The sequence below is a fragment of the Thunnus maccoyii genome, chromosome 3 (genome assembly GCF_910596095.1).
Source record: "Thunnus maccoyii chromosome 3, fThuMac1.1, whole genome shotgun sequence".
In the NCBI taxonomy this organism is placed as follows: domain Eukaryota; kingdom Metazoa; phylum Chordata; class Actinopteri; order Scombriformes; family Scombridae; genus Thunnus; species Thunnus maccoyii.
In genome coordinates, this window is record NC_056535.1 from 9,386,003 (window position 1) to 9,408,824 (window position 22,822).

Sequence of the window (22,822 nt, forward strand, 5' to 3'; positions counted from 1 at the left end):
TAACAATGATGTATAGAGTTTGTGATCAGCTGAATGCTGATAAGATTACGGAGTAAAACCAAGGAGTTACTCATCACCTCATCACCACCACAAACATTTGGCTTATGGGAATACAACTGAAGGACAAAGGATTTTACACAGAGAACATTGGCAACTAGACACAAATTTGCAACCATGCATGTATTTAAATTGAGTAATTTCTCTAAAATATAATTTGTGGTTGTAACAAAGAACATTACGCTTATTCCAAAGATTCATCATGTTAGCGAGTTATCCATTATAGTGGTGGTGACTGTAACAAGGGTTACAGTTCTCCAGAACTGCGCCTGATTTCAGGCGTAAAGAAGTTTTTAAGTATTCATATAATACTTAATTCAATACATTCTACACATTTCCTCCTGGACAACTTTTCAGGCTCACAAATCCTTCCTTGCTTTAATCCTTGCTGAAATCTTCTTTAACATGCATAAAAAATCTTAAGTCCTATGGCAGCAAAACATGACTTTTTCCTTGACTTTCACTTCCTGGAAAACTAGCTATCTTCACCAATGACCTCATGCTGCACCAGCAGTTGTAAATAAATATTCCACCCAATAAAACTATCACAGACTTTTGATCAGTCAGCTCTGTCTGCTCCTCCCATCAAATAAAAAAACTGCCTCTGGCTTTCTTAACTGATATCCAGTGGATTTGCACTTCTACTACCCCTCCCTGTATGTGTCTTGCATTGTGGTTCAACAGGAACTACATCAAACTGGGGAAGTAAGATTCTGTCCCAAGCACGAGCAAAAGATTTTCTCATCATCATCACCCTCTGAAGTAGGAAAAGTAGGTCAGAGGGTTTACTGATGTCACAAGATATGTGATGGTGATAAAGCTCATTTCTTACTAACACCTAGGATTGCGAAATAACCAGTTTTAAAGTTATAATTAGAGACAACATTGTCTGCTATAAGAAGTACGTCTTGTGGTTTAACCAGTTTGTTCACTTCAGACGGGATAATCTTGACTTGTTGCGTCTCAATGGGTTATGCAATTTCGCTGTGAAACACAACATGACACAGTAGACAGTGTATAAAACTACTAGGTTCATAGTTACTGTGTGAATTAGACTTGTATGTGTGCACTGGACCCAGACGGTTCCTGTTGTGATGGCCATTTCTGCCATCCCAGCGGTGCCAGGGCAAACATCATAGTGAGTAATGAGAGGAACAGAGAGAGAGGGAGGGAGGGAGGGAGGGATGAAAAAACAATCCCTAAAAAAGGAGAGAAACGGTCCTTTCATCAAGAGACATGCCACAGACTAAATCTGCCTTTCTCTATCTGTCCTCATTTCTCTCTCCCTCTCTCTCTTCTAGCTTTTTTTTTTCAGTTCTTCATCTTACACTCGCCCCCTCTTCTTTGCTGTACGCCTTTTTCATGTTTCAATGCTGGGAACTGCATGCTCTTAGAGAAAGAGAAGTTCAACAGTTTCTTCTTTCAAATGGCCTTGTGGTAAACCAGATCACTTTTTTAGACAGAAATGGGGTTGGCTTAGTCCATACATGGCGACATGAAGGAGGAAAAACATTGTGTTATATGGTGGTTTATCTATAAGAACAGCGTAACCATGCTTTCCTCTTTTAGCCACTGTCAAACTGACTTTACACTCCAGTGGTGATAAGAATTCCAACAGCACATCTACAAGTGTTTGTGTTGTCTCTAGTTTAAAGATGTTGCGCCACCAGAGCAGATAACACACACAGCCTGAATATCAACAGGGCTTTTGTACATATTCTTGTGTACATTAAGTGTACTCAGCTGCTTACTTATCCTCTATTGAGTGAATTAGCTTCAGACAAGAACAAAGAGCAGATGGAACACTTCCTCTTCAGAAGTACCTTTACCTCACAGTTTGGTCAGGTGTGTCTGTCTACAGTGTTTTGAGATTACAGAATGGAAAGTTGCTAAACTGCTCACACTGGCTCTGTGTTAGACTTGTTGTCAATGTAGACTACTCAGCCAGAGCAGAATGGTCCCTTTGACATTCCAGCATAAATATGATTTAAAATATAATTGAAACATTAATCAATTTTTCCAATCAACTCTCACCTCACTCTTTCACTTTGCCTACGTCATCCGTTATCTATTTTACAAATTCTGAACATTCTTGCCTACATAGGATTGGCGTTTTGGCAGTGCACTACAGACCCTCTCTATTGAGTTTATTGGCCTTCTGGATGTGGATTTGAAACTTTCCGAGTGTGTACAAAGAAGAGCTTTCCTTTCCCTATTTTTAGAGGTTTCTTATGTTTTGCCGAGGCTACAGGAATGGAAGGCTATTGATTCGAGCATGCAGGCACTTATGTAATCACTCTTTGCATCTCTGACTCTCCGGGTACTAAGGTTTTCTGAATGTGTTTGCATGTGTGGGAGAGACTGTGTGGCTGCGTTCATGCTCCCGTGAAGACGAGATGTGGAACAAGGTGTCTTTAACTTTCAGGTGCTTGACGGGAATGAACAACTTTCCCTGCTTTTAATGCCTTTCTCACTTCTCTCTCTTTCTTTTGTTAATACGAGTTAATATTGGGTCAGTGACACTCGTGGGATCATGTATCTAGAGCAACCCCAATCTTCCTATTTTCTGTTCTGCCTACTTTCTGACTGACGTGCAATCACTTCATCTTTACACATCTAATTGGAAATGATCTTTTAGTCTTGATCCCTGCATCCAGTAACACTCTCCTCGGAAAACATCCTCCTCTCTTTCCTTCTATGTCTCTTCTTATCTCAGTTCCTTATTATCAAGATGGATCATAATGAGCAAATCAAATGCCTGTTTTGAATTATCAAAGGACCTGTGCTGGCTGATAAATTAAAGCCACATGCTTTTTCTTTTCTTCGCTGTAAGCTCTCACATCAGGCCTGCTCTAGTTCATTCTCAGTCATTAATATTGCAGATGTTGAAAAAGAAATAGGCCAAAATGTTTTGTGCTGTTTCTTTGTCTTTAAATATTTATGCCATCTTTCCTGGTCATGGTCCACCGCTGTCTGACTTGGTTGTTTTGGCTCTGTAGAACTCGGTATAACTAATTGACTTATCTGAGTCAGGCTGTGTTACCCAGCAGTCTGGCTGTGGCTGGGAAATGAGAAGCCTGGAGAAAGGAAAAGTTGATTATGGTTTGAACTGACAGTGGTGTACTTTATATTTGGCCAAATTACATGTGCAACAATTTAACAGTTAGCAGTAATGATGTGTAATCCCTCTGGGTTATAGAAATAGGTCACATTAATTTGACCTCAAATTAAAGTGCAACCCTTGAGCCAATCAATGTAGTGAGAATGACAGCATGCAGTATTGTCAAATTCTGATTTAGCTTGATTGATGCACATTAAGTATTTCTTGGTTTTAGTGGGGGCATCTTAGGCTGACAAGAGGCTCTGAAGCCTCCTGACATCACAATAGATAAGGGTTTGGAGACTTACTCCATGGCCTGTAGCTATTAATGGACATAACACTGCTTGTTGCAAGATGAGGATTGGGAACTTGTTGACTGCATGTTTCTGTAACCACTCAAAGTCACCCTCTCTTCCCAGACTTTTTCCAACTGATAACATCAAAAAATAGCTATCAAAATAAGAAGTGCTCACAAGGGTTTTGCAAATGTATTCTAAAAATCAAGTTCGATAAATTCACTACAAACCAGCTACATCATGTCCAGAGTCAAGTGAATTTAAATCATTACTGTCACTCAGGTGTCACTGCTTAAATTGTGAAAGACTCAGTGTAACCGCTGCATAAGAGAAGAAATCTGGATGATACACATCACACTATGCAAATAATAATCAGACATCCTGTTTTTCTCATTCTCTCTCTAATACTTTGATTTTCTATTAATTTTCTATCAGTATTGATTAATTGATATATATATATATATATATATATATATATATGTATATATATTATATTACAATATATTGCAGTACTAACTTAACTATACAAGTGAAATTTTCATCATAATTATTTTCTCTCTAAACTTAAACACCCTCACACCTATTGTGTGTTGGTTCACAGTTATGCAGCAGGAGGAACTGCGAAGTTTGAGTCATCAGCATGTCTGATTCAGTCCAACAAAGATCTGAGATCTGCCATGATATACTGCTGTCCCCTGCTGGATAAAAGAGATATGGCTCTATACTGTGTTTACCAGTACCATTAACAGCAGAGACACACAGGAACAGTGTTTTGTATTTATCACCGACAGGAAATAAGCACAACATGAACACCTGTTCATGTTGTGCTAATACAATTCAAAGCAAAAACCCTGCAATAAATACTGCTTTGACTGAAGCTCATAATTATAGCTATAGTTATACAGACAGGAACTGATTGAACTCCACGGCAATTTTGAGTGAGCATTTTCGCTGTACTGTATTGCATCATATTTTAAGATGTTCCGATTTTTCTATCACCCCATACACAAGTAGATAGAGGTGTTGGATAGAGAGACAGATGATAAAATGCAATCAAGTTTAACAAACTACAGCCTTATATTTATCATATAGATGAAGCTTATGACATAGTCTCAACAAAAAAGGAACATAGCACTTCACAGAAGTGCTATATATACAGGGGCTATTGTATTTGAATGGGTATCATAATACAGGTGTCATAATACAGGTGTTCATGTTATTTTGTCCGTTCAGTTTATCTTGAATAATTCATAATGAAGAAACAGATTCATATTTAAAGAAAGGCAGTGTAGTATATATGTTGTCTGGACGTACACATTGTGTAAAATTTTAAGGAAGTTTATTTTTATATGTATCTATATACATAAACATTTACATTTACAATGCACTATATGCAAGAGGTACAATCCATAATAACACTATAGCCAATAAGAAATCAATAAGAAACAGGTAGAAAAACTGAACAGTGATTGATGAACACAAGTGTGCTTTCGAAATAATCCAGTTTGACGGCATGAAGAAGCACATTTAGTACAGCTGCATTCTGAATGGAGCACATCATGTTATTTAAGAAAAAGTGTGGATGTTTGATCCTGTTAGAAGTTAAGTAACGAATGAAACTGTGATGAGTTTCCATGAGCGGCTCAGATGACTCTGACACTGAAAGGTTATAGGTAGTTTGACAATGGCTTTTTTTTCAGCAGTTTCCAACAAGTCAGAGTAGTTAAAGTATGATTTTATCCAGCAGTGTATATACAGAATGAAGGCATTAATAAAAATGGCACTATAGTATATTCTTATGTTACTGGGCTGTAACTGAATTGTTCAAAATACTAGAAGGTTAAAGGATATAAGAGTAGATAAAAAGCAAATGTTACCAAGGTCTCTTCTGGAGAAATGACAGTAGTACAGTACTGTGATAAACAAACGAGGAGTACAATTTCATTTCAGGCACATTCATCATCAATTGCAAATTGCACTGCATTCAACTGGAAGAAATAAATTGGCACTTTAGAAATGTGTAACAAATTTTTTAAAAAGATTTCAAAACCTACAGATTCAAATACAAAGTACGTTTGAAAGTGTTCATCATTATAGAAATACTATTGAGTGGTTGGCATGCTGAGGGTCATTCCATAGCTTTGTAACACTGTGTAAAACTTCACAAGAAATATAATGTACACACACTGTGATGGTTAAAATGACCTCTCACTCAGAACATCATGAAACACCATTTCTATACAAATACATCATATAATTCACTTCGATATCTGCAGTGTATACTTCACAATATATATTCAGAATACCAAACATCTCTTAAGATATTCTAAAATGGTGAATTATTTTCCTTTTTACTAGCTGCTAATACTACTATGGAGCAAAGGTTTGTTTTTGATATTTTTGCTAAGTGATGTTATATCCATCACAGGACACAGGCTGAAAGTGTCTCGTGTATGAAAATGGAGAACATGATGTTCTCCTGCAGGACAAAAAGAGTGGTTTAATAATCCAGTGGAAACTCAGGTAAAACCGTAATACAGCAAAGTTGGAAAAGTTGCAGACTTGGAGAGCAAGCTTTTGTGGGATGGCCCACCTAAAAAAGGTGAAACAGAAGGTATAAAATTTTCTTAGATGAAGCATTTGATGTATCCGAGTTGCTCCTGAAAAGTGAAGGCTCCTGTGAACTCTGCTGGATCAGCGCATTGTGAGCCAAAAGGTTTTCTGGTGATAGATTATACTCCAACAAGAGGTTTTCACTTCTCTCCACATACAGTAGTTGCATCCTTCAGACTCTCTCCACTTTTACCTCCCTACCATTAGGTGGCAGGCTTGTCTAAGATTCCTCTGGTGATTAAATTCTCATATAATATTCCGCAACAGGCAAGACGTGACATATCCTGATGGATGGTGTGACTTCAGATACAGCAGGTAGCTATGTTGTTCTCCGTAGAGGAGTTGTAGCAGTCATGGACAGCAGGGCTTGTTCATTTAACTGAGCAGGTGCTATAAAACAGTAGCCTCCTCCATGGCATTGACCCATCTGAAATACAAGGAAAAGGATCTTTAGACTTTTTAACGCAACAAAGCATGTTAGTGTTGATTTACTAATCACAGGGAGTACTACTTCTTCTGTCCTCTGGGTTTATCTTGGGCTTGGAGATAACCATTTTTACTGGAAAGCTTGAATTACAAACTGGGGTTGAGTTTGAAAGATGTGGAAATGGAGGACAGATAAAGAGCTAATGGTTGCATTATGTGGAACGAAGGATCCAGTGTCTTTTAAGCTTGACTCTTTCTAATACACTCTAATACATCTTTTGCAAGTTCCCCAACTTAATGAAAATTAGTACTTACATCCAGCATTAAAAAATACAGCTCCCTTTTGCACAGTTTAGAGCACTTTTGTTAAGTGCTGTATTAAGATAAATGACATAGAAATATTACATTACTAACATATTTTCTACTTGCACCTTCAGCTTCCTGCAAAGTCTCAGATAAGCCATATCAGTACACACCTTTAAAAAGCATCTTAAAACCCATTTGTTTCTTTTTCTTGATTTTATAAACCAATGTTTTGTTGTTTGCACACTTTACTCTCCTTTTATATTTTGTATTCTGTTTCTCTTTGAAGTAAGATTAAGTTTGCAGAGATAAACAAGGGTGATTGGTTACAGTCTGGGAAAGCCACTTGTGATCAAAACAATGCTATACTAAAGCATGTTGTCATCTTTAATGATTTTAATTTTCCCTTCTCTCAGTTTAACATGTTTAACATTTTTAAGGTTCTTGTGTTGAATATACACAAGAACCTTAAAAACAACAAAATGCAAAAGCTTTGCAAACTTCAACATACGCGACCAGATCATGGAATTACAACTGCAGTAATTTTATTTTAGGTTGTAAAAAACAAACAGACAAATAAACCAAAATAAATAATATCAACACTCATGGAAGCACTTTGACTACCACTTCGGACAGCTGTCTTCTGCAAGATATACAACTTGTACGGGAGTGTGAGGAAGTTGCACTATTAGGGCACATTGTTGTATAACACACAGGACAATGTAGCCTCCCTGCCTGCTGTCACACATAACAAACATGCCTAAACCTGCACCATATAGCTCCCTGGTGGTCTAGTGGTTAGGATTCGGCGCTCTCACCGCCGCGGCCCGGGTTCGATTCCCGGTCAGGGAACATTATTTACTTACATAAAGTGTGTAATGTACAACATATTAGAGTAGCAGTTGTTGTATGTGCTAAAAATGTGCATGTTTTCATTCCAACCAACGATTACACTTCAATATGATGCCACTGGCCTTGTTGAAACATTACAGAATCATATTTGCAACTGGAAAGTAAATAATTGTGTATGGTGGATTGTGCTCAAAATCAAGTAAACAGTGTTCGATTCCCGGTTAGGGAATGTGCTTTTAGTAGGTATTAAATGGAAGGTAGAAATAAAAATCTCAGTTGAGTGATGCTGACCTGCGTGCAGTGTGTTGATCATCGGCCCTGAAGGTGTAGTAGAGGGTCTTCTTGTGGTAGAGATGGAACACGTTGCTGCTTTCCTCTCCCTCGGGCCTCTCAGTCAGCTTGATGGTGAAGCCTTGCAGAGGTAGACTCTCTGAAGCCACTTTATCCTGAAGAAACCAGAGGGAAGATGTCGAGCACAGATATGTAAGTTAAAAAACACCAATCTTGCTGTCAGCAGCAATATGTGAATAACAAATGTTTCATGCGTTAAGAAGAACAAAGCTGTGCAACATTCAGATGCATACTTGTAAAGAGAAAGAGAGAGCACAGAGAGTCCCTTGATTAGTTGCATAAAGTCTACAAGTCTGGCCAGGAGGAAAAGTTGAAAAGTGGAAATATAGCCATTAAATAGTTCTGTATGAAATTTGGACCAGATGTGAAGAAGAAGGATAGACAAAGGTTGTGCGTCTGTGATTGAGTGATCATGAGAGTGTTTGAGTGTTTTGGGGCTGGTGTGGGAGACTCTGTGCCCCCTCACCTCACGGGCTGTGAAGGTGTAGAGCACCTTGTCTTTGAGGAGGAACCATAGCCGCTTCCACTTCCTCTTGCTCTTCTTCCGGCGCTGTAGGCTACCACTCATGGTTGAACCCTCCACGCCAAGCGACACCTGAGGAACCACAAACTACAAAATAACCATCTACTCAAATCTAATCTTTTATTACAGGAGCATTACACTCCTGATGATTTGTCTAACCCCTGAAGGTAAGCAGATTGGTAAAAAAAGTATATAGCAAACCCTACTGGCAGCTTTTGTGCATTACACCCTAATATCTCCATCTGATCAGTTGTCATAAATGCCAGACATTCCAGTAGACAAGCTTGACACGCTCATGTACAGCTCCCTGGTGGTCTAGTGGTTAGGATTCGGCGCTCTCACCGCCGCGGCCCGGGTTCGATTCCCGGTCAGGGAACATTATTTACTTACATAAAGTGTGTAATGTACAACATATGAGAGTAGCAGTTAAGGTATGTGCTAAAAATTAGCATGTTTTCATTCCAACCAACGACTATACTTCAATATGATATCACTGGCCTTGTTGAAACATTGCAGAATCATATTTGCACCTGGAAAGTAAATAACTGTATATGATGGATTGTGCTCAAAATCAAGTAAACAAGCTGCCATATTTGGGGGAAGAAAGACTCGTCACCTGGTTGAGAGAGGAGGTGCTCTTCCTGCTCTTCCACAGACTCGGAGGCTGCAGGCTTTGGAAGACAGCAGAGAGGGGACGACTAGCCCGGTGAGTCCGAGGACTGGAATTACCGCACGCCCCTGACACACTGCCACCTACAGACAAACAAACACACACACACACACACAGAGAGTTAAAATCATGTCAAAGAGGAAGAAATCAAAGATAACAATGTTCTTGCTGTATCCCCTCCATTTATTCAAGTACTCCTCTCATACAGAAAGCTGAGATTCACCTCTTTTCCTGAGCTCGGCATAGCAGTGGTCACACACTTTGGCCACCCGGTCTTTGAGGTACTTTAGTGGGTATCTGTTCCTGGAACAAGCCCGGCACACCACCTGCTCAAAGAGACAGAATACAAAGAAAATTTACAAAACCATGGACTGCATCCATTTTCAGTGGGGTTCATTTGATGTCGTCGTAGTGAGATTTGACTAATGGCACCATAAATAAATACTACTTAGGTCAATAATCTCCTAAAACTTGACCATCTCTTATGCAAAAACAAAACTGTATTAAAGAGTGATCACAAATGAGTCAAAGTAGTGTCTGACCTTGCCACAGGCGTTGCAATGGTGTCGTCTGAGCGTGAGGCTGAAGTCAGATGTACAGTTCATGCACATCATTACATGAGACACTGGCACCAGTACGGGAGCAGCCTCACCCAGGGCCATCCACAACTTTTCACGGGCCTGTTGGGACAAGGTCGAGATGATGTTGACGTGTTAGAATCTGATGTATGACATTTGAAGACACCAAGAACAAAGCTGGGTTTTACAAAACACACCTTAATATTACTTTTAGTTTCAGTTATGCTGTTGGTGTTTGCAGTAATTAGGGTGAATCACTATTTTACAGTAATACAATTATTGTTTGCTCCAGTAAATAGATTATTTCTGTTAATTTTTAGTTTATACCAAAAACTAATGACCGTCATCCACCGATTAAGTCTTCTGCCTCTTTTAGTTGATGCAGGAATTTTGTAAACCACCTTAAACAAAAAAGCTTTGTTATTTTCAGAGTGTAACTTCTTTTTCCGACCTCACTACAGGGTCCACCAAATGTACAGAGTCCTGCAGCATGGTCGGCTATGGCTCGACTCAGTGTGTGGAACCAGTCCTCCCTCTCTCCAACCGAGCTGAGAACAGGCACAGACAGACAATCATACCCAAAGCATCCACAGTCATTTTCAGGCGAAAAGAAGAAATTGTACCAGTCATTAAACAAATACATGCATTTTAGTGTTTTGGCAGTCAGATGCTCACCTGGCAGAGAGTGTAATGGTGATGTCAGACACCTCAATCCTAAGACAGTTCAGCACGTTGTCTAGGACAGGTTTGCTCACCTGTATGTGTGTGAGGGGCAAAAACACATCACAGCTCAGTCAACAAACCTTGTGGACAAATAAACTGGAGATGAGGTGAGAATGTCAGAGGTTAAAAGTCAATGTACCTTCATCCCAGACAGAGATAAAGTATTCTTAAGCCTGTATTTCCCATCTTGCTGTGGGTAGGTGTACAGCATTATATCATTCATCTGATGGAGGACACAGACAGAGAGACAAAATATTTATTATTAGTTATTCATTCATTTATTTAGTTTTTCAAAGCATAACATAGTAGGTTAATGACAACGTGAAATAATTAAAGAGTGAGTGACACCTCAATTCTCAGCTGTTCAGAATGTAATACCTCCTGATCACCACAAGGTGGTGGTGTTACCTTAAAAGAAATATCTCAAATTGCAGCACAAAGCTCTTTGTTTATCCTTTCTTTCTTCAAAGCAACTTTCTGGGCTTAACTGTTTCAATTGCGTTTCCTTTCACAGAGCTCACAAATGTCTATGCAAGCCCAATTTCCCATGTATGCACACAACAAACTAAGGCGTTAAACGTGTTTATTTGCTTGTCAGACCAAAAGTATTGTGATCCCTTGAACACGCCGAGAGTCCATTGTGTTATGAGAGGTATTTCATTTCTTCCCAGACAAAAGAGATGACATCATTGGTCACACCTAATGTGTGCTCTAAACATCCGCTGGGGCCGTAAAGGCAGCATCCAGGAATTCTCCACCCTGCTCCGGGCTCCAGGCCTCCCCTCGCTCTCCCAGCCTTCTCAGGCTACACTGAGAACCAGGACTGGGTGGAACCGGCCACCTTCACCACAACAACAACAACACAAACAGCCGCAGTTACGGGTTCACTGGCTAACTGGCTGGAGACAAAACAGCGCATGATAGCCAAGCCTGAGCCCCGCCTGCGACCTCTGGGCCGCAGCCACCGCAATTTGTCCACTCCACCCTGCGCTGCTCATTTACTCGAAGATTCCTTCCACGGAAACCCGGCTGAGTGCCAACAGACTTCACAAACGACTTTCCCAGATGAGACACAACATGTAGACATTTTACTTTTTCAGGAGTAACATCTCATTTCATCCATCCACTAACCCTTCACCACCCTCACCTGCCTCTTTCACTCAGTCTCTCTTTCCTCGGGCAGCTTTCTGGATCTCCATCTTCATCTTTCTAATCCCTTCACTGACTCATTCGGCCTGCTTTCTTTTCTTCTTTGAGCCCAGGCTTGTGAACAAGGTTGCCATTCTCTCTGCCGCTGAGGTGAGTGATGGCTTTCATCTTCACTGTTGTTTGGATTCTTTTTCCTTAAAAGCCCATAAATAACACCTGACCCACTGAAGCTGTCCACTTCTAGGAAGCCAATGGCTATATAACTCTAATAGCTTAGAGGTATCAACCACCAATCCCTTTTAGCTATTGCTCAACTGAAGTCTTGTTTAGAAGAATGATGGAATTAAGCAAAATAAAAAAAGATAAGTATCTTCACATTGTATTCTATTTGGATCAAGCAGTATAAGACAAAGTCATAAATGCTGCTCCTGCGGATTTGTAGCTTAAGCATAATTCATAACATGAGACAGCACTGATTGCACATGAAACAATAGAGTGGGCTTCTCTATTTCACGTTATGTGTTTGTCTAACACCCCCACACCCCTTCAACCTCCTCCACCTCCTCCTCCCTGCATTCTACAGGCTGTCTGGCCTTCACTTTGCTGTCAGTCCCCTCCCAATACACAGGAAGCCAGCATCCAGTGACCCACACCAAACATCCTGTAAGGAAGCGGGGCCCTGGAAAACAAGTCCTGAGAGGGGAGAAGAGGAGAGGAGAAGAGTGGAGAGGGAGGCCCTTGCTGGATGGGTGTGGTGCCTAGTGGAGGTCTTACAGCCTTGGCCTTGTGCCCCTCCCAACCTCACCACCTCCCAGACTGACCTCCGCCCAACATTCCCCCATATTTTTGCAGACCATGCTAGCTTTGTTTTCACCATCGATACAATGATAAAGCAGATGCCTTCTCTCCTGCAGTGGACCATGTAAAGTCATAGATGTAACAATGATTTAAAAGCATAATGTCATACAAAGTTTAAACTGTAGTGGAGATCCAAAAGTGTCCAAAGTTACCAAATATATGAGGCTAAATTATGGGGAAATGTGTGTAAAATGATGCTCAAGACGTATGGAGTCATTGGTTTGAATTCACTCAGTGTAAACATCATATAACTTTAATGAAGAGTTGGACCACGCTGGTACAAAATACAGTGTCAGTTTTAACAACTTTAAATTAATAGTTTGACGTTTTGGGAAATACAGAAATATATTATTATTTGCCCAGAGTTAGATGAGAAGATCAATGTCACATCTGTTAAATATCAAACTACAGCTAGCAGGTGGTTAACTTAGCTTAGCATCAAGACTGGAAACAGAGGGAAACAGCTAGCCTAGCTCTGTGTGAAGGTAACAAAATCTGCCTCCCAGCAACTCTAAAGCTCACTGATTAACACATTATATTTTGTTTGTTTAATCCATATAAAAACCCTCACCTTGAGGTTGCCTAGCAGCAAACAGAAACTACTGGTCTGTTACCTTTGTTTCCATTTCTTATTGCCTTGTAACTTTTTGATATGTAATTGCATTGTGTATTTTGTTTTTATGTCTGTGAAGCACTTTTTAAACTTGTTTTTGAAAAGTGCTATATAAACAAATTTTATTATTATTATATTATTATTACAAGAAGTCACTGCGACCAGTCAGGAAATGGGAAAGCACTTAAAGCTCCACAAATAAGATATAAGTTGTTAATTAGTGATCTTTGGACAGAGTCAGTCTAGCTGTTTCCCTCTGCTTCCAGTCTTTATGCTAACCTGAGCTGCTGGCCCTAGTTTTTGCTTTAATATACATGAGAGCAGTATCAATTTTCTCAAGTAACTCTTGGCAAGAAAGTGAATAAGCATATTTATGAAAGTGTCAACCTGTTACTTCAGAACTACATGGGAATAGATGAAAACAGTACTTTAAAGGGTTAAACACTGGCTTTAATGTCTTGTAATGTGTCTGATATGATAAAATTACTGTGGTAAGGAAAGAAGATTATTACCAGAAATAAATGTCGGGGCTGCCGGCTTTTCCTTGAGACCTTCATAAGAGTGCCCTCTTTGACAAACATCTGCCAAAAGAATTGAAACATCAGAAAAGCATGTTAGGCCGTCAAATTGCTGCTTTCATTAATTATGTGTTTCTTAGATCCTGTGAAGGTCAATAGGGACTGGTCATCAGATATCATTACATAATAACGTGTTGCTATGATTTAATACTGAAACTGTAATGCTGGCCAGACACTTACCCTTCCGTGCTTCAGGAGGTCCCTCTTGCCTTTCATGCTGTACTCTATGTGGACCAGACGCAGCAAGTTCTCCTGAGGTGGAGGAGAGAGCAAAGAGATGGAGGGTGATTATCCAGCGATGGACAAGGGAAGAAACAGAGAATGAAACCGTCCCTGTTTGTATGTGAATGAAAGAGAGGGGGGCGGAAAGGGATGTGATACTGAAAACTGAATAGGGGGATACAGAGATAGAGGGAGCCTGTGTTTCCACTGTCTGTCAGCCTGTGTGTGTGCATTAAAGAGAAAAAAAAGAGAGTGTGATAAACAGAGGAGGCGATCCAAAAGAGAGGCAATGGGGATCTTGACAGTGAGTAGTGACAGTGGGGGGAGGGTTTGTGAATTATCTCCATGAGCTGCTCATGTTTGAGGAGGAGTGTAAGTCATGTCCACCCTTACACTGCTCCCTTTGTAACGATACACCTGGGACTTTCTGATGACATCAACTTTCCTCGCCCCTTGCGTTAATCAACAAGCTGCGGAGGCCGTCGCCAGGGAGTGATAGACCTCTCCTTCACTCCATCATGTCATTTAGAAGAGGGATTCATACGCAAGAAAACTTCAGCTGTCTAATTCTTCACGCTTGATGTCCATCTGAAAATTGCCCTTTCATTGCCAAGTGGACTATAAAGAAGCGTCTAAATAATGGCAGCGCTGTGCTGTGACTAAGTCAAACTCAACAGGAGCTAAACACTCTGAATGTAACAAACACATGGGCTGTATCCAGAGTAAACTCACCCCCTGTTTCAGATTGTCATTGGCCTGATCTGCCACCTCAGACACGATCACCAAGGCAGCTGCAACACAAACAGAGAAAGAAAGAGAGATTTATGCGTAACTGGTTTCAATAAAGACACACTCAGTGGCTGTATCTCAACAACTAGGCTGTGATGCATGTTGAGCAGCTGCAGTGTGTGTCAGTTTGTCTTTCACTAGCTGAAAAAACATCACTACTGTGGCTCAGGTTATGAATATCACAGAGCTCCATTCTGCAGGTTTACCTTGTGTGTCCTCGTATTCTTTAGAGTCAGGGGAGAGGTTGTTCAGGTAATCTGGAGAAGATGCAGAAAAAATAGTCAAGACATGAAAATATGGTGCTGAAATGGATTGTTTAAATACAAGTCAATGCTTACTAAGAAAAATGGTGACAATTTTTTAAATTGTAAAGTCTGCTTGTTCACTGCACGAGGCTAATTCTCAGCATTAAGCTAATCTTCTCTTGAATTGGTGAATATTAAAGGACAGGTTCACACTTTTTCAAGTCTGTCTTAAAACAACTGTCAGGTGCCCTTCAATGAACATTGAAACATGTTTTTCTTGCCATGATCATTCCACCTGTACATACTGACCATAATCATAAGTGATGGGGGCCAAAATCCACAAGCCTCCTTCTTTAAAATGTATTTAAAAGTTTATCTGAGGCTAAAATTAAGCTTCAGTCATCCAAATGAGTCAAATCAAGTAGATATCTTTCAACGTTACAGTCTTTTTAGTGCCAAAGTCCCTCTTTTTGTTACTGCAGCTCTACAGGGAAACACTGTCCAAGGAAACACAAAGAGGGAATTTGATGCTAAAAAGACTGTAAATGTGTCAGATATCCACTTGATATGACTAACTAAGACTGCTGAAGCCTCATATAAGCTTCAGATCAACTTTTAAATGCATTTTTGCACAAAATGACCCCATTACTTACAGCACATTTGAAGGGGAATGATTACAGCGAGGAAAACCCCTTTCAGTGTTCATATGGACTCGAAAAGTCCTTTAAAGTGAGACCATTTCTTTTTTTTGTGACTACAATTCCACTTGGTCTGGTATGACCAGTAGCTTTTGGTGGCTAATGTTAGCTAATGTTATCTAACTGAGGATAGATATTGCGGAGTTACTGACATTACTGAGTCCGTTTGCGGACGTTGTGAAGCCTCTCTGTGTGATACTCCTACACTACTGTTTGTTGTCTGTTGGCATTCATTGTTACTTGTGGCTACAGTGGCTGCAGTTAAGGCAAAATTACAGGCTCACTTTAAAGATTATGTGCATGAGTGTATGCTTATGTGTTACCTGTGAGAAGCATGCGATATTGGAGGACTCTCACTATAACCTGCAGCAGCTGGTGTTTCAGCGGGACTTCAGCATCTTCTGGGCTTCTTGTCTGCACACACACAAATACACACACCACTGACACTAGTTAGATTTTTTCATTTGTGTGGAATATGTGCTAAACTTTAACACAAACTTGAGCAGGGACACACCGTAATATTTAATATAATATGTTCATCTAAGGCTGTCAAATATTTAATAACATGATCTGAAATGCACACATTAGTATATGGGTGGCAGATTTAGTCTCAGGGATCCTGTATGAGAAGAATTTTATTAGTGCTCAGTTATTTAATTATTTAACTTTATACACCATGGAAATCTTATCATTTCTGCTATATGAAATTATATTAAAATTAAACTCTTCCTCTTTGTGATGACCCACCAAGGAACCACTGGGTGTCCCTGCACCGCACGCAGAAAACCACCACTACTGTATGTCCTCTAACCCTATAATTGAAGCTGCAAGTCAAGGTCAGAAGTGACCAAGGGAACACTGTCGGTCAGGCCGACCTTCACACATTTTTCTGGCACACAAAAAAACCTGAGCAACTCCCATTCTTCTTCTCAGAACAGTCATTTGCAGGTGAAAGGGGACAGAAATTGGCACAATCAAAGAGAGCTTTAGAAAATCAATCAGGATCTAATTGTCTCTGACAGGTATTTATGCCCTGAGCGGTAGAGGAGCAACGGGGAACAGGGAACACACACACACACACACACACACACACACACACACACACACACACACACACACACACACACACACACACACACACACACGCACACACACACACACACACACACACACACAGGTCTTTTCTAATCTAATGAAGTCCTATCCTTCATTAGAGAGGCACAGATAGCACTCTGCAGGAAACAGCATCTTCATCTTATTTACACTGAATACACACGCACACACACACACACAAACACACACACACACACACACACACACACACACACACACACACACACACTCACACAGATACAAACACAAACATACACACACAGACCTTGGGCTAGTGAGATAACACTGACTAGGCCTATTAAGGGTAAGGGATGGGATGTGGGTTCAACAAACCACTCTTTGTCTTCATTATCACACTCTGTAATATAAAGTCAAAGAAAAACAGAGTTGATACCGTTTTTTCATGAACAAACCTCCATGAATTCACACTTTCTCTTTTTGTTTGTATATCACTTGCTTTTCTGTCCTTTTCCATATATCTTCCACACATCAGTTTGAGTTTCTCTCACTTTTCTGCCTCCCATCTATCTTCCTCCTCCACCCCTTTCTCTTTCCACCTCTCTCTTCATCACTGCATAATGCATTGAGTACAATAATAACCAGCTCTCCATTATTAAGCCCGCTTGGCTTCAGAACATCCTCTCTCCTCAAGTGTCGCTTGTAAATTGTCATCCAATTGACACTTGTTCAGAGGAAGTGGCTTTCTGAGGCGTGCCAGAGATGATAATTAGCATGTGGTTTGTTTGGGTGAGCGAGCCAAATGGAGAAAGAGAGAGGAGGGAGTGCGATGCCTCGTGCTGGGAGTTAGACACATAGGTGCACACAAACACACATGCACGGACAAACAAACACACCTTTCAGGCTCAGTCACAGCCAGCTGATTTGCTACCCGCGCACACACAACTGATCTAATTGGGGAGTTGTAAAGGAGGCTGCTTCTCTAATTAGCTTCTGTCTGCCTCATTGCCCAGCTGCCTTTACAAGGAATTCACTCCATCGCTCTCTCCGTCTATCGCTCTCTGTCCACCTGCTGCACAGCCTCCTCCTGGGCTTCTTGCACAAGAGAAAACACACACGCTTTGCACAAACACAGGCCATGACATGAATATAAATCCAAGCTGGAGTGGTTTGGAAAGAGATTTCATTAAATCAGTTTCACGAGATCCACGCAATTTGTGTATGGACATGCCCCTGCAAAACAATCAGATACAAACACACAGAGACGCAAACACTTTCACACACACACACCACACTGTGTTGGCCAATGTTCATAGACGGTGCAGTAAACAAGCAAGTAGCTGTGGAGAGGAGGCTTTAATCCTGTAAGGGTCTAGCACTGATCTGATCAGGCTCTGTGGCTACTTCATCTCTGTCATCACCACATCCGCAATGAAATTACTACCACTTATAGTGCTGGACTTTGGCTTGTAGCAATAAAGGCAAGGGAGCAGGATGGTGGAGAGGAAAGAGAGGCGTTTAAGAAGGCAAGGACCGAAGATTTGAAAAAGGAAGAAAGAGAAGATAATGGCTGCGATAGATGAGGAATGAACATTTTTAAATTCACAAAAATAGCTGCAAGCAGTTACTGAAAATGTTCAAATAAGTATTTGCACTCCAATGAAATATAACGACTTGTGAAGTGTTGCACAGCCAACAGATAAATGACCGTTGTCCCTCTCAGTGGTAGGTATAGTGTATCCCATGACCTGTAAGATCCCTCGGCCCTCTTTCTCTCTCATTACAGTGGGGTCACACACACCATGCAGGTCCCAAGACAGTGCTCTGATACAGCACAACATCCATCACACACACACACACACACACACACACACACACACACACACACACACACACACACACACACACACACACACGGAGTGCCCTGGTATGGGAAGATGGGGAGGACAGACCCTAGGTTACAGGCTTATATGCAATATGGGAAATATAAATACAATATGCAGTGTACATATGTGGTGGCAGGTGTGGTGAATCTGCCATTGGACTGAGAAAAGGTTATTGAATATGCCGCTGGGTGTTAATTTTGTAAGATGAATCACAGTCTTTAAATGGACAAGAATGGGGAGCAAGAAGAAACAAGCCCACTTTTTATACAAACCAACCTTTCGGCAGAAAAAATAAATGTGTGTCCTTAGATAAGATCATTTCCCTTCATGCTTTTGCCTTCCTTTGCAGGTCAATGCATTTATAGCTTCTGCAGGTAGCAATTAGTGGTTTATAATGAAAAAAGTGACTAATATCAACTTCATGAGGCTAAAATGAACAGACACATTATTGACTTTGATCAAGGTTATCATGGGCTAAATGATTAGCCGACATAAACCAAGCATGAAAGCATGCTGTAAAATACAAGAAAACTAGTGTTTAAGGTACATGGCAATGGCCTAGAGTCTCAATCTCACCTCCTCTGTTTTCTGTTTACATTAGCTCAACTAAAGTCTGGCAGAGCCAAAGTTTTTTTGGAAGGGGCAGCTGCTGCTGAATATTCATGAGCAGAGACAGTTGGTGCCTTGTCCGTTTGATTTTCTTATCAGACTAGAAACGCCTGGAACCATTGTGTCAGCCACTAGCAACAAATCAAAGTACAACAGAACTGGTAATTAGTAAATTTGGGTAAAAAAGGTGCTGAGTTGAACAGGTAACTTTGTAAAACCTGAACTTTAACATACACAAAATTACACAAAAAACTCTTAAATTACCAAACAAAAATAGGTCACCTATCCAAGGTGACCTGCATGCTGCCACACAGTGGTTTTAACTCTGTAAACGGTGAATCAATTCTATAGACCGGCACTGGAAATGAGAAATCTATTATTGTATGTCTGTGGTCTTATCTATAGGCTCTCTTAATATCCTGTCTTTTAATTAAAAGTAGTCAATGTTCTTATTGTTACCAGCTCAGACTACACACATTCCCTTTAAAAATAAAGATAAAGTGTTGATCAAAAGTGGTCCACTGCCCTGTTGTTAGAAAGGGCCTCGGATGAATTTTGATCTCTTCACCCTATTCCCACTTCACTGTCTGTGTCAAGGATGAAGATATCCACGCTACGCCACGACAAAGAATGAGTATTTGGTATGAAATGGATATAAAATAAGCGAGCATGACAGTGGAAAAGTGAGTTCCATGGAGAGGTTCGGGTAGAGAGGGTTTTAGAAAGGCCATCATCTCCCCCTGGAAGCTGGGTGACAAAATCTAAGTTGAGAGCTACTGAGTGAGCACCAGGGGAAACACTAGGTTTGATCTCTGCTCCCTAGAAACCCCCACAAGGCTTCACTTTCCCATCACAAATATGGAAACTGAGCCTGAGATTTGAATATGTGACTGCCAAAATATTTCCTCCAGTTCCCCTTTTAAGAGGATCATTTGGTGTCATGTGGTGCTCTGAATGCTCGGTAAAATGATAAGACGAAAAAAAGTTGGCATTGTACAAAAAGGCTAAGTGTTGCCATGAGACACAATTAAGAGCTCCCTTTATGTGGTCAAGTTCTAGTCTAGTCTGTCCAACATTTTACCTCAAATTTCTTGACGATGCCGGCGAAGGCCGGGTTGTTCCTGCAGCTCTCATCCAGTAAGGACATGCTGCGATCATACTCAGAGATATAGGTGTCAAATACCCCAAAGTCCTCACGACGTGAAAGGATCACATCTACCATCCTTTGGCTCTCCTCCCTAAACAGACAGGAAAGTCAGAGATTAAGTATCATTCTCTTTAAACACTTAGTGCACATTTACAAAGTGGTGTATGTGTTTTAAAAGGAAAAAAAAACTTACACTGTTAAATAAAGTAAGTCTGTGATGTGCAGTGCATTCCAGGTGTGTGAGTATACTTTGTTGTGACTGCATTTCATCATGATCTCTTATCTTATGTCCCTTCATAATTGTGAAACACCGGTACAAAATGTTTAGTCTATAAAGAAAAGGTGAGGGTGAACATCACTACTGATGTTTTAGATAAGAAAGAATAATCTGCACCATCTCAGAGATGCAGCATTCTTTTGTGATATTTTCATTTTTGAGGTCTTTAATCTCCATAATACAGAAATCTATCTTTTGCAGGATCAAGTACAGAATAGAATACCAAAACTTAGTAGTAAGTCAAAGGCGCTTCAGTGCAGTGGTGATGGCTGCCATGCAAAATGCATGGCCTTTTGGTTGAAGAATGATTTCTCTAATTATTACGCCAATCTGCTGTGCATTATAAAGCAGTTTTAAGATAGTGTAGAGTAATTATTGTAACATCAGAAGGGAATCCATGTCATTAGTCTGTCATAGTTTCAGCAATTCATATGTGTGTGGGTTCTGGCTATATACAACTGTATTAAATTATATGAAAACTGAGCATCAGCTGTACTGTACAAGAGTAAGCCACAGCACAAATATCAGTAATGTCTCTGGTGTTTCTTACCACTGACTAATGTGTTCCTCCAGCTCAGTGAGGATGCTGCTGTGGAGGGTGTAGACCTGAGGGAGCACACCCAATATCTCCTCCAACCTCTGCTCCTCCAGGACCGGCTCTCCTTCCTCACCCACTGCCTCAGCCACTGCTGACCTGAAGTCCTACACAAGAGAAAAAAGAGATGAGATGAGAGTGGGGATGAGGTGTGGGTTAGAAAAAGAGAGAGGAATAGAGGAAAGGGTTGTGAGGGTGGAAGAAAGAAGGGAAGCAGGGCAGGAGAAATGAAAGGCATAGAGGAACGAGAAATGAACAGGGGGAGAAAAATGGAAGGAAGGAAGGTCAGATCCTCCTAAACATCCTTCCTGCCACCCTCCCTTCGTATCACCTCAATGACTCCCCACCACTTTGGGCTCTGTCCAGGCATTCAGGAAAGGCGGCACTGCCTGCACAAGAGTTACACCACCAGGTGTAATAGTGACCTTGGTACTCCACCATGCTGTTTTGTACAATCCCCACTTTTCATTTCTCTTCAGACAAGAGTGAAAAAATCCACTGAAACACAGTGAATTCAAGTCCATTCAGCACACATAAAACATAAGCAACAGGCATTAATAGCTGCAGTGTCAGTGACTAAGAGGACTAATATGAGGAGTTATGGCACATGGGAGTGAAGAACCAGAGGAGAGGTTATTTATCTACTCAGGAAATGAAGACAAAATATAAATGAAAGTAGCTGAATTGTCAGGAGGTGTCAACATGCTTTAAAAAATCTTTTTTCTCTGTGGGCAAAGCTGTTGGGCAAACTAACAACATACGTAAAGCCATGGTGTGTCTGTAAGGGATAAGTGTCTGGAGCCCATCTATTCTAGTTATGAGTAAAGCACAGACATAAAACAAATAAAGACGTCCCAGTTGGCTGTGAGATAATGTGGTGACACTGGGCGCTCCAGAACATGCCGTTCATCATGCACAATCGATCTTGTATGAGTTAACATTCATCATGTCTGCCGGGGGAGAAGAACGGCTACTTTAACGGCTCTGGCTGACACTGTCTCCCAGGTCACACTGACATACATGCGCATACACACTCAGATCCATGAATGAGAGGAGCTTTACTCTCAATTTCGCCAGGCCACTCTCCACCTTATCCCTATTTTCCTCACGTAAGGCAGGTCAAGAAGCAACGTTAAGCAGTTGGTTGAGCAGCCAGTCAGGCTCAGTCATAACTCAGCAGAGAGAATCTGTTTGGGGGTCACGGGTCACAAACAAGAAAAAATAATAAGTCTGAATCTCATATGTTGAAGTTGTTATAGGGGAAAGTCCTTCAGAAGAGGAGCATGGCCTCTCTTCCTATGTGGGGACAGGATCTGGAAATTCTTTGCATTCTTGTTTTCTTATCAAACAATGGAACAACAGCTCATGTGCCTCTCACATAACGCTTGTTTTTTCCCCCCAAACTGTGTGTTTTTGCAGGTTGCGCTGTCCCAGCTGAATTACTCAATTTCACGCTAATTATGACATCAGTCTGCAACAAACAGTAACTAATATCTAGATACATAACAGTTTGAAGTTTGAAGAATAACAAGAGCGTGTAAAACACTGTACCTATGCATTATGCAACAGCATAATGAAAAAGCCTTCAATGTC

General features: G+C 40.7%; 1 protein-coding gene and 2 non-coding genes across 4 annotated transcripts in view; 2 read left to right on the forward strand and 1 right to left on the reverse strand.

Annotated features, from left to right (window-relative positions):
* Positions 1–4,718: 4,718 nt before the first annotated feature.
* The window catches only part of fgd5a (FYVE, RhoGEF and PH domain containing 5a), a 32,163-nt gene continuing 14,059 nt past the window's right edge, over positions 4,719–22,822 (reverse strand). Inside the window, exons 6-21 of one of the 2 annotated variants that reach the window (XM_042407087.1) lie at positions 21,185–21,336; positions 20,292–20,448; positions 15,968–16,058; positions 14,908–14,958; positions 14,645–14,703; positions 13,871–13,942; positions 13,625–13,693; positions 10,632–10,715; positions 10,445–10,524; positions 10,221–10,317; positions 9,734–9,871; positions 9,415–9,517; positions 9,138–9,274; positions 8,492–8,593; positions 7,939–8,093; positions 4,719–6,493 (exon numbers count right to left, since the gene is read on the reverse strand). In XM_042407087.1, the coding sequence (XP_042263021.1) occupies positions 6,457–6,493; positions 7,939–8,093; positions 8,492–8,593; positions 9,138–9,274; positions 9,415–9,517; positions 9,734–9,871; positions 10,221–10,317; positions 10,445–10,524; positions 10,632–10,715; positions 13,625–13,693; positions 13,871–13,942; positions 14,645–14,703; positions 14,908–14,958; positions 15,968–16,058; positions 20,292–20,448; positions 21,185–21,336 (1,584 nt within the window). In that variant the 3' untranslated portion in view covers positions 4,719–6,456. Of the gene's footprint in view, positions 6,494–7,938; positions 8,094–8,464; positions 8,594–9,137; positions 9,275–9,414; positions 9,518–9,733; positions 9,872–10,220; positions 10,318–10,444; positions 10,525–10,631; positions 10,716–13,624; positions 13,694–13,870; positions 13,943–14,644; positions 14,704–14,907; positions 14,959–15,967; positions 16,059–20,291; positions 20,449–21,184; positions 21,337–22,822 lie in introns of both variants that reach the window. The other variant, XM_042407086.1, reaches the window with a different exon arrangement.
* trnae-cuc lies at positions 7,576–7,647 on the forward strand. Its single transcript has one exon. It is a non-coding gene; the product is annotated as a tRNA-Glu (tRNA).
* trnae-cuc lies at positions 8,826–8,897 on the forward strand. The gene has a single exon. It is a non-coding gene; the product is annotated as a tRNA-Glu (tRNA).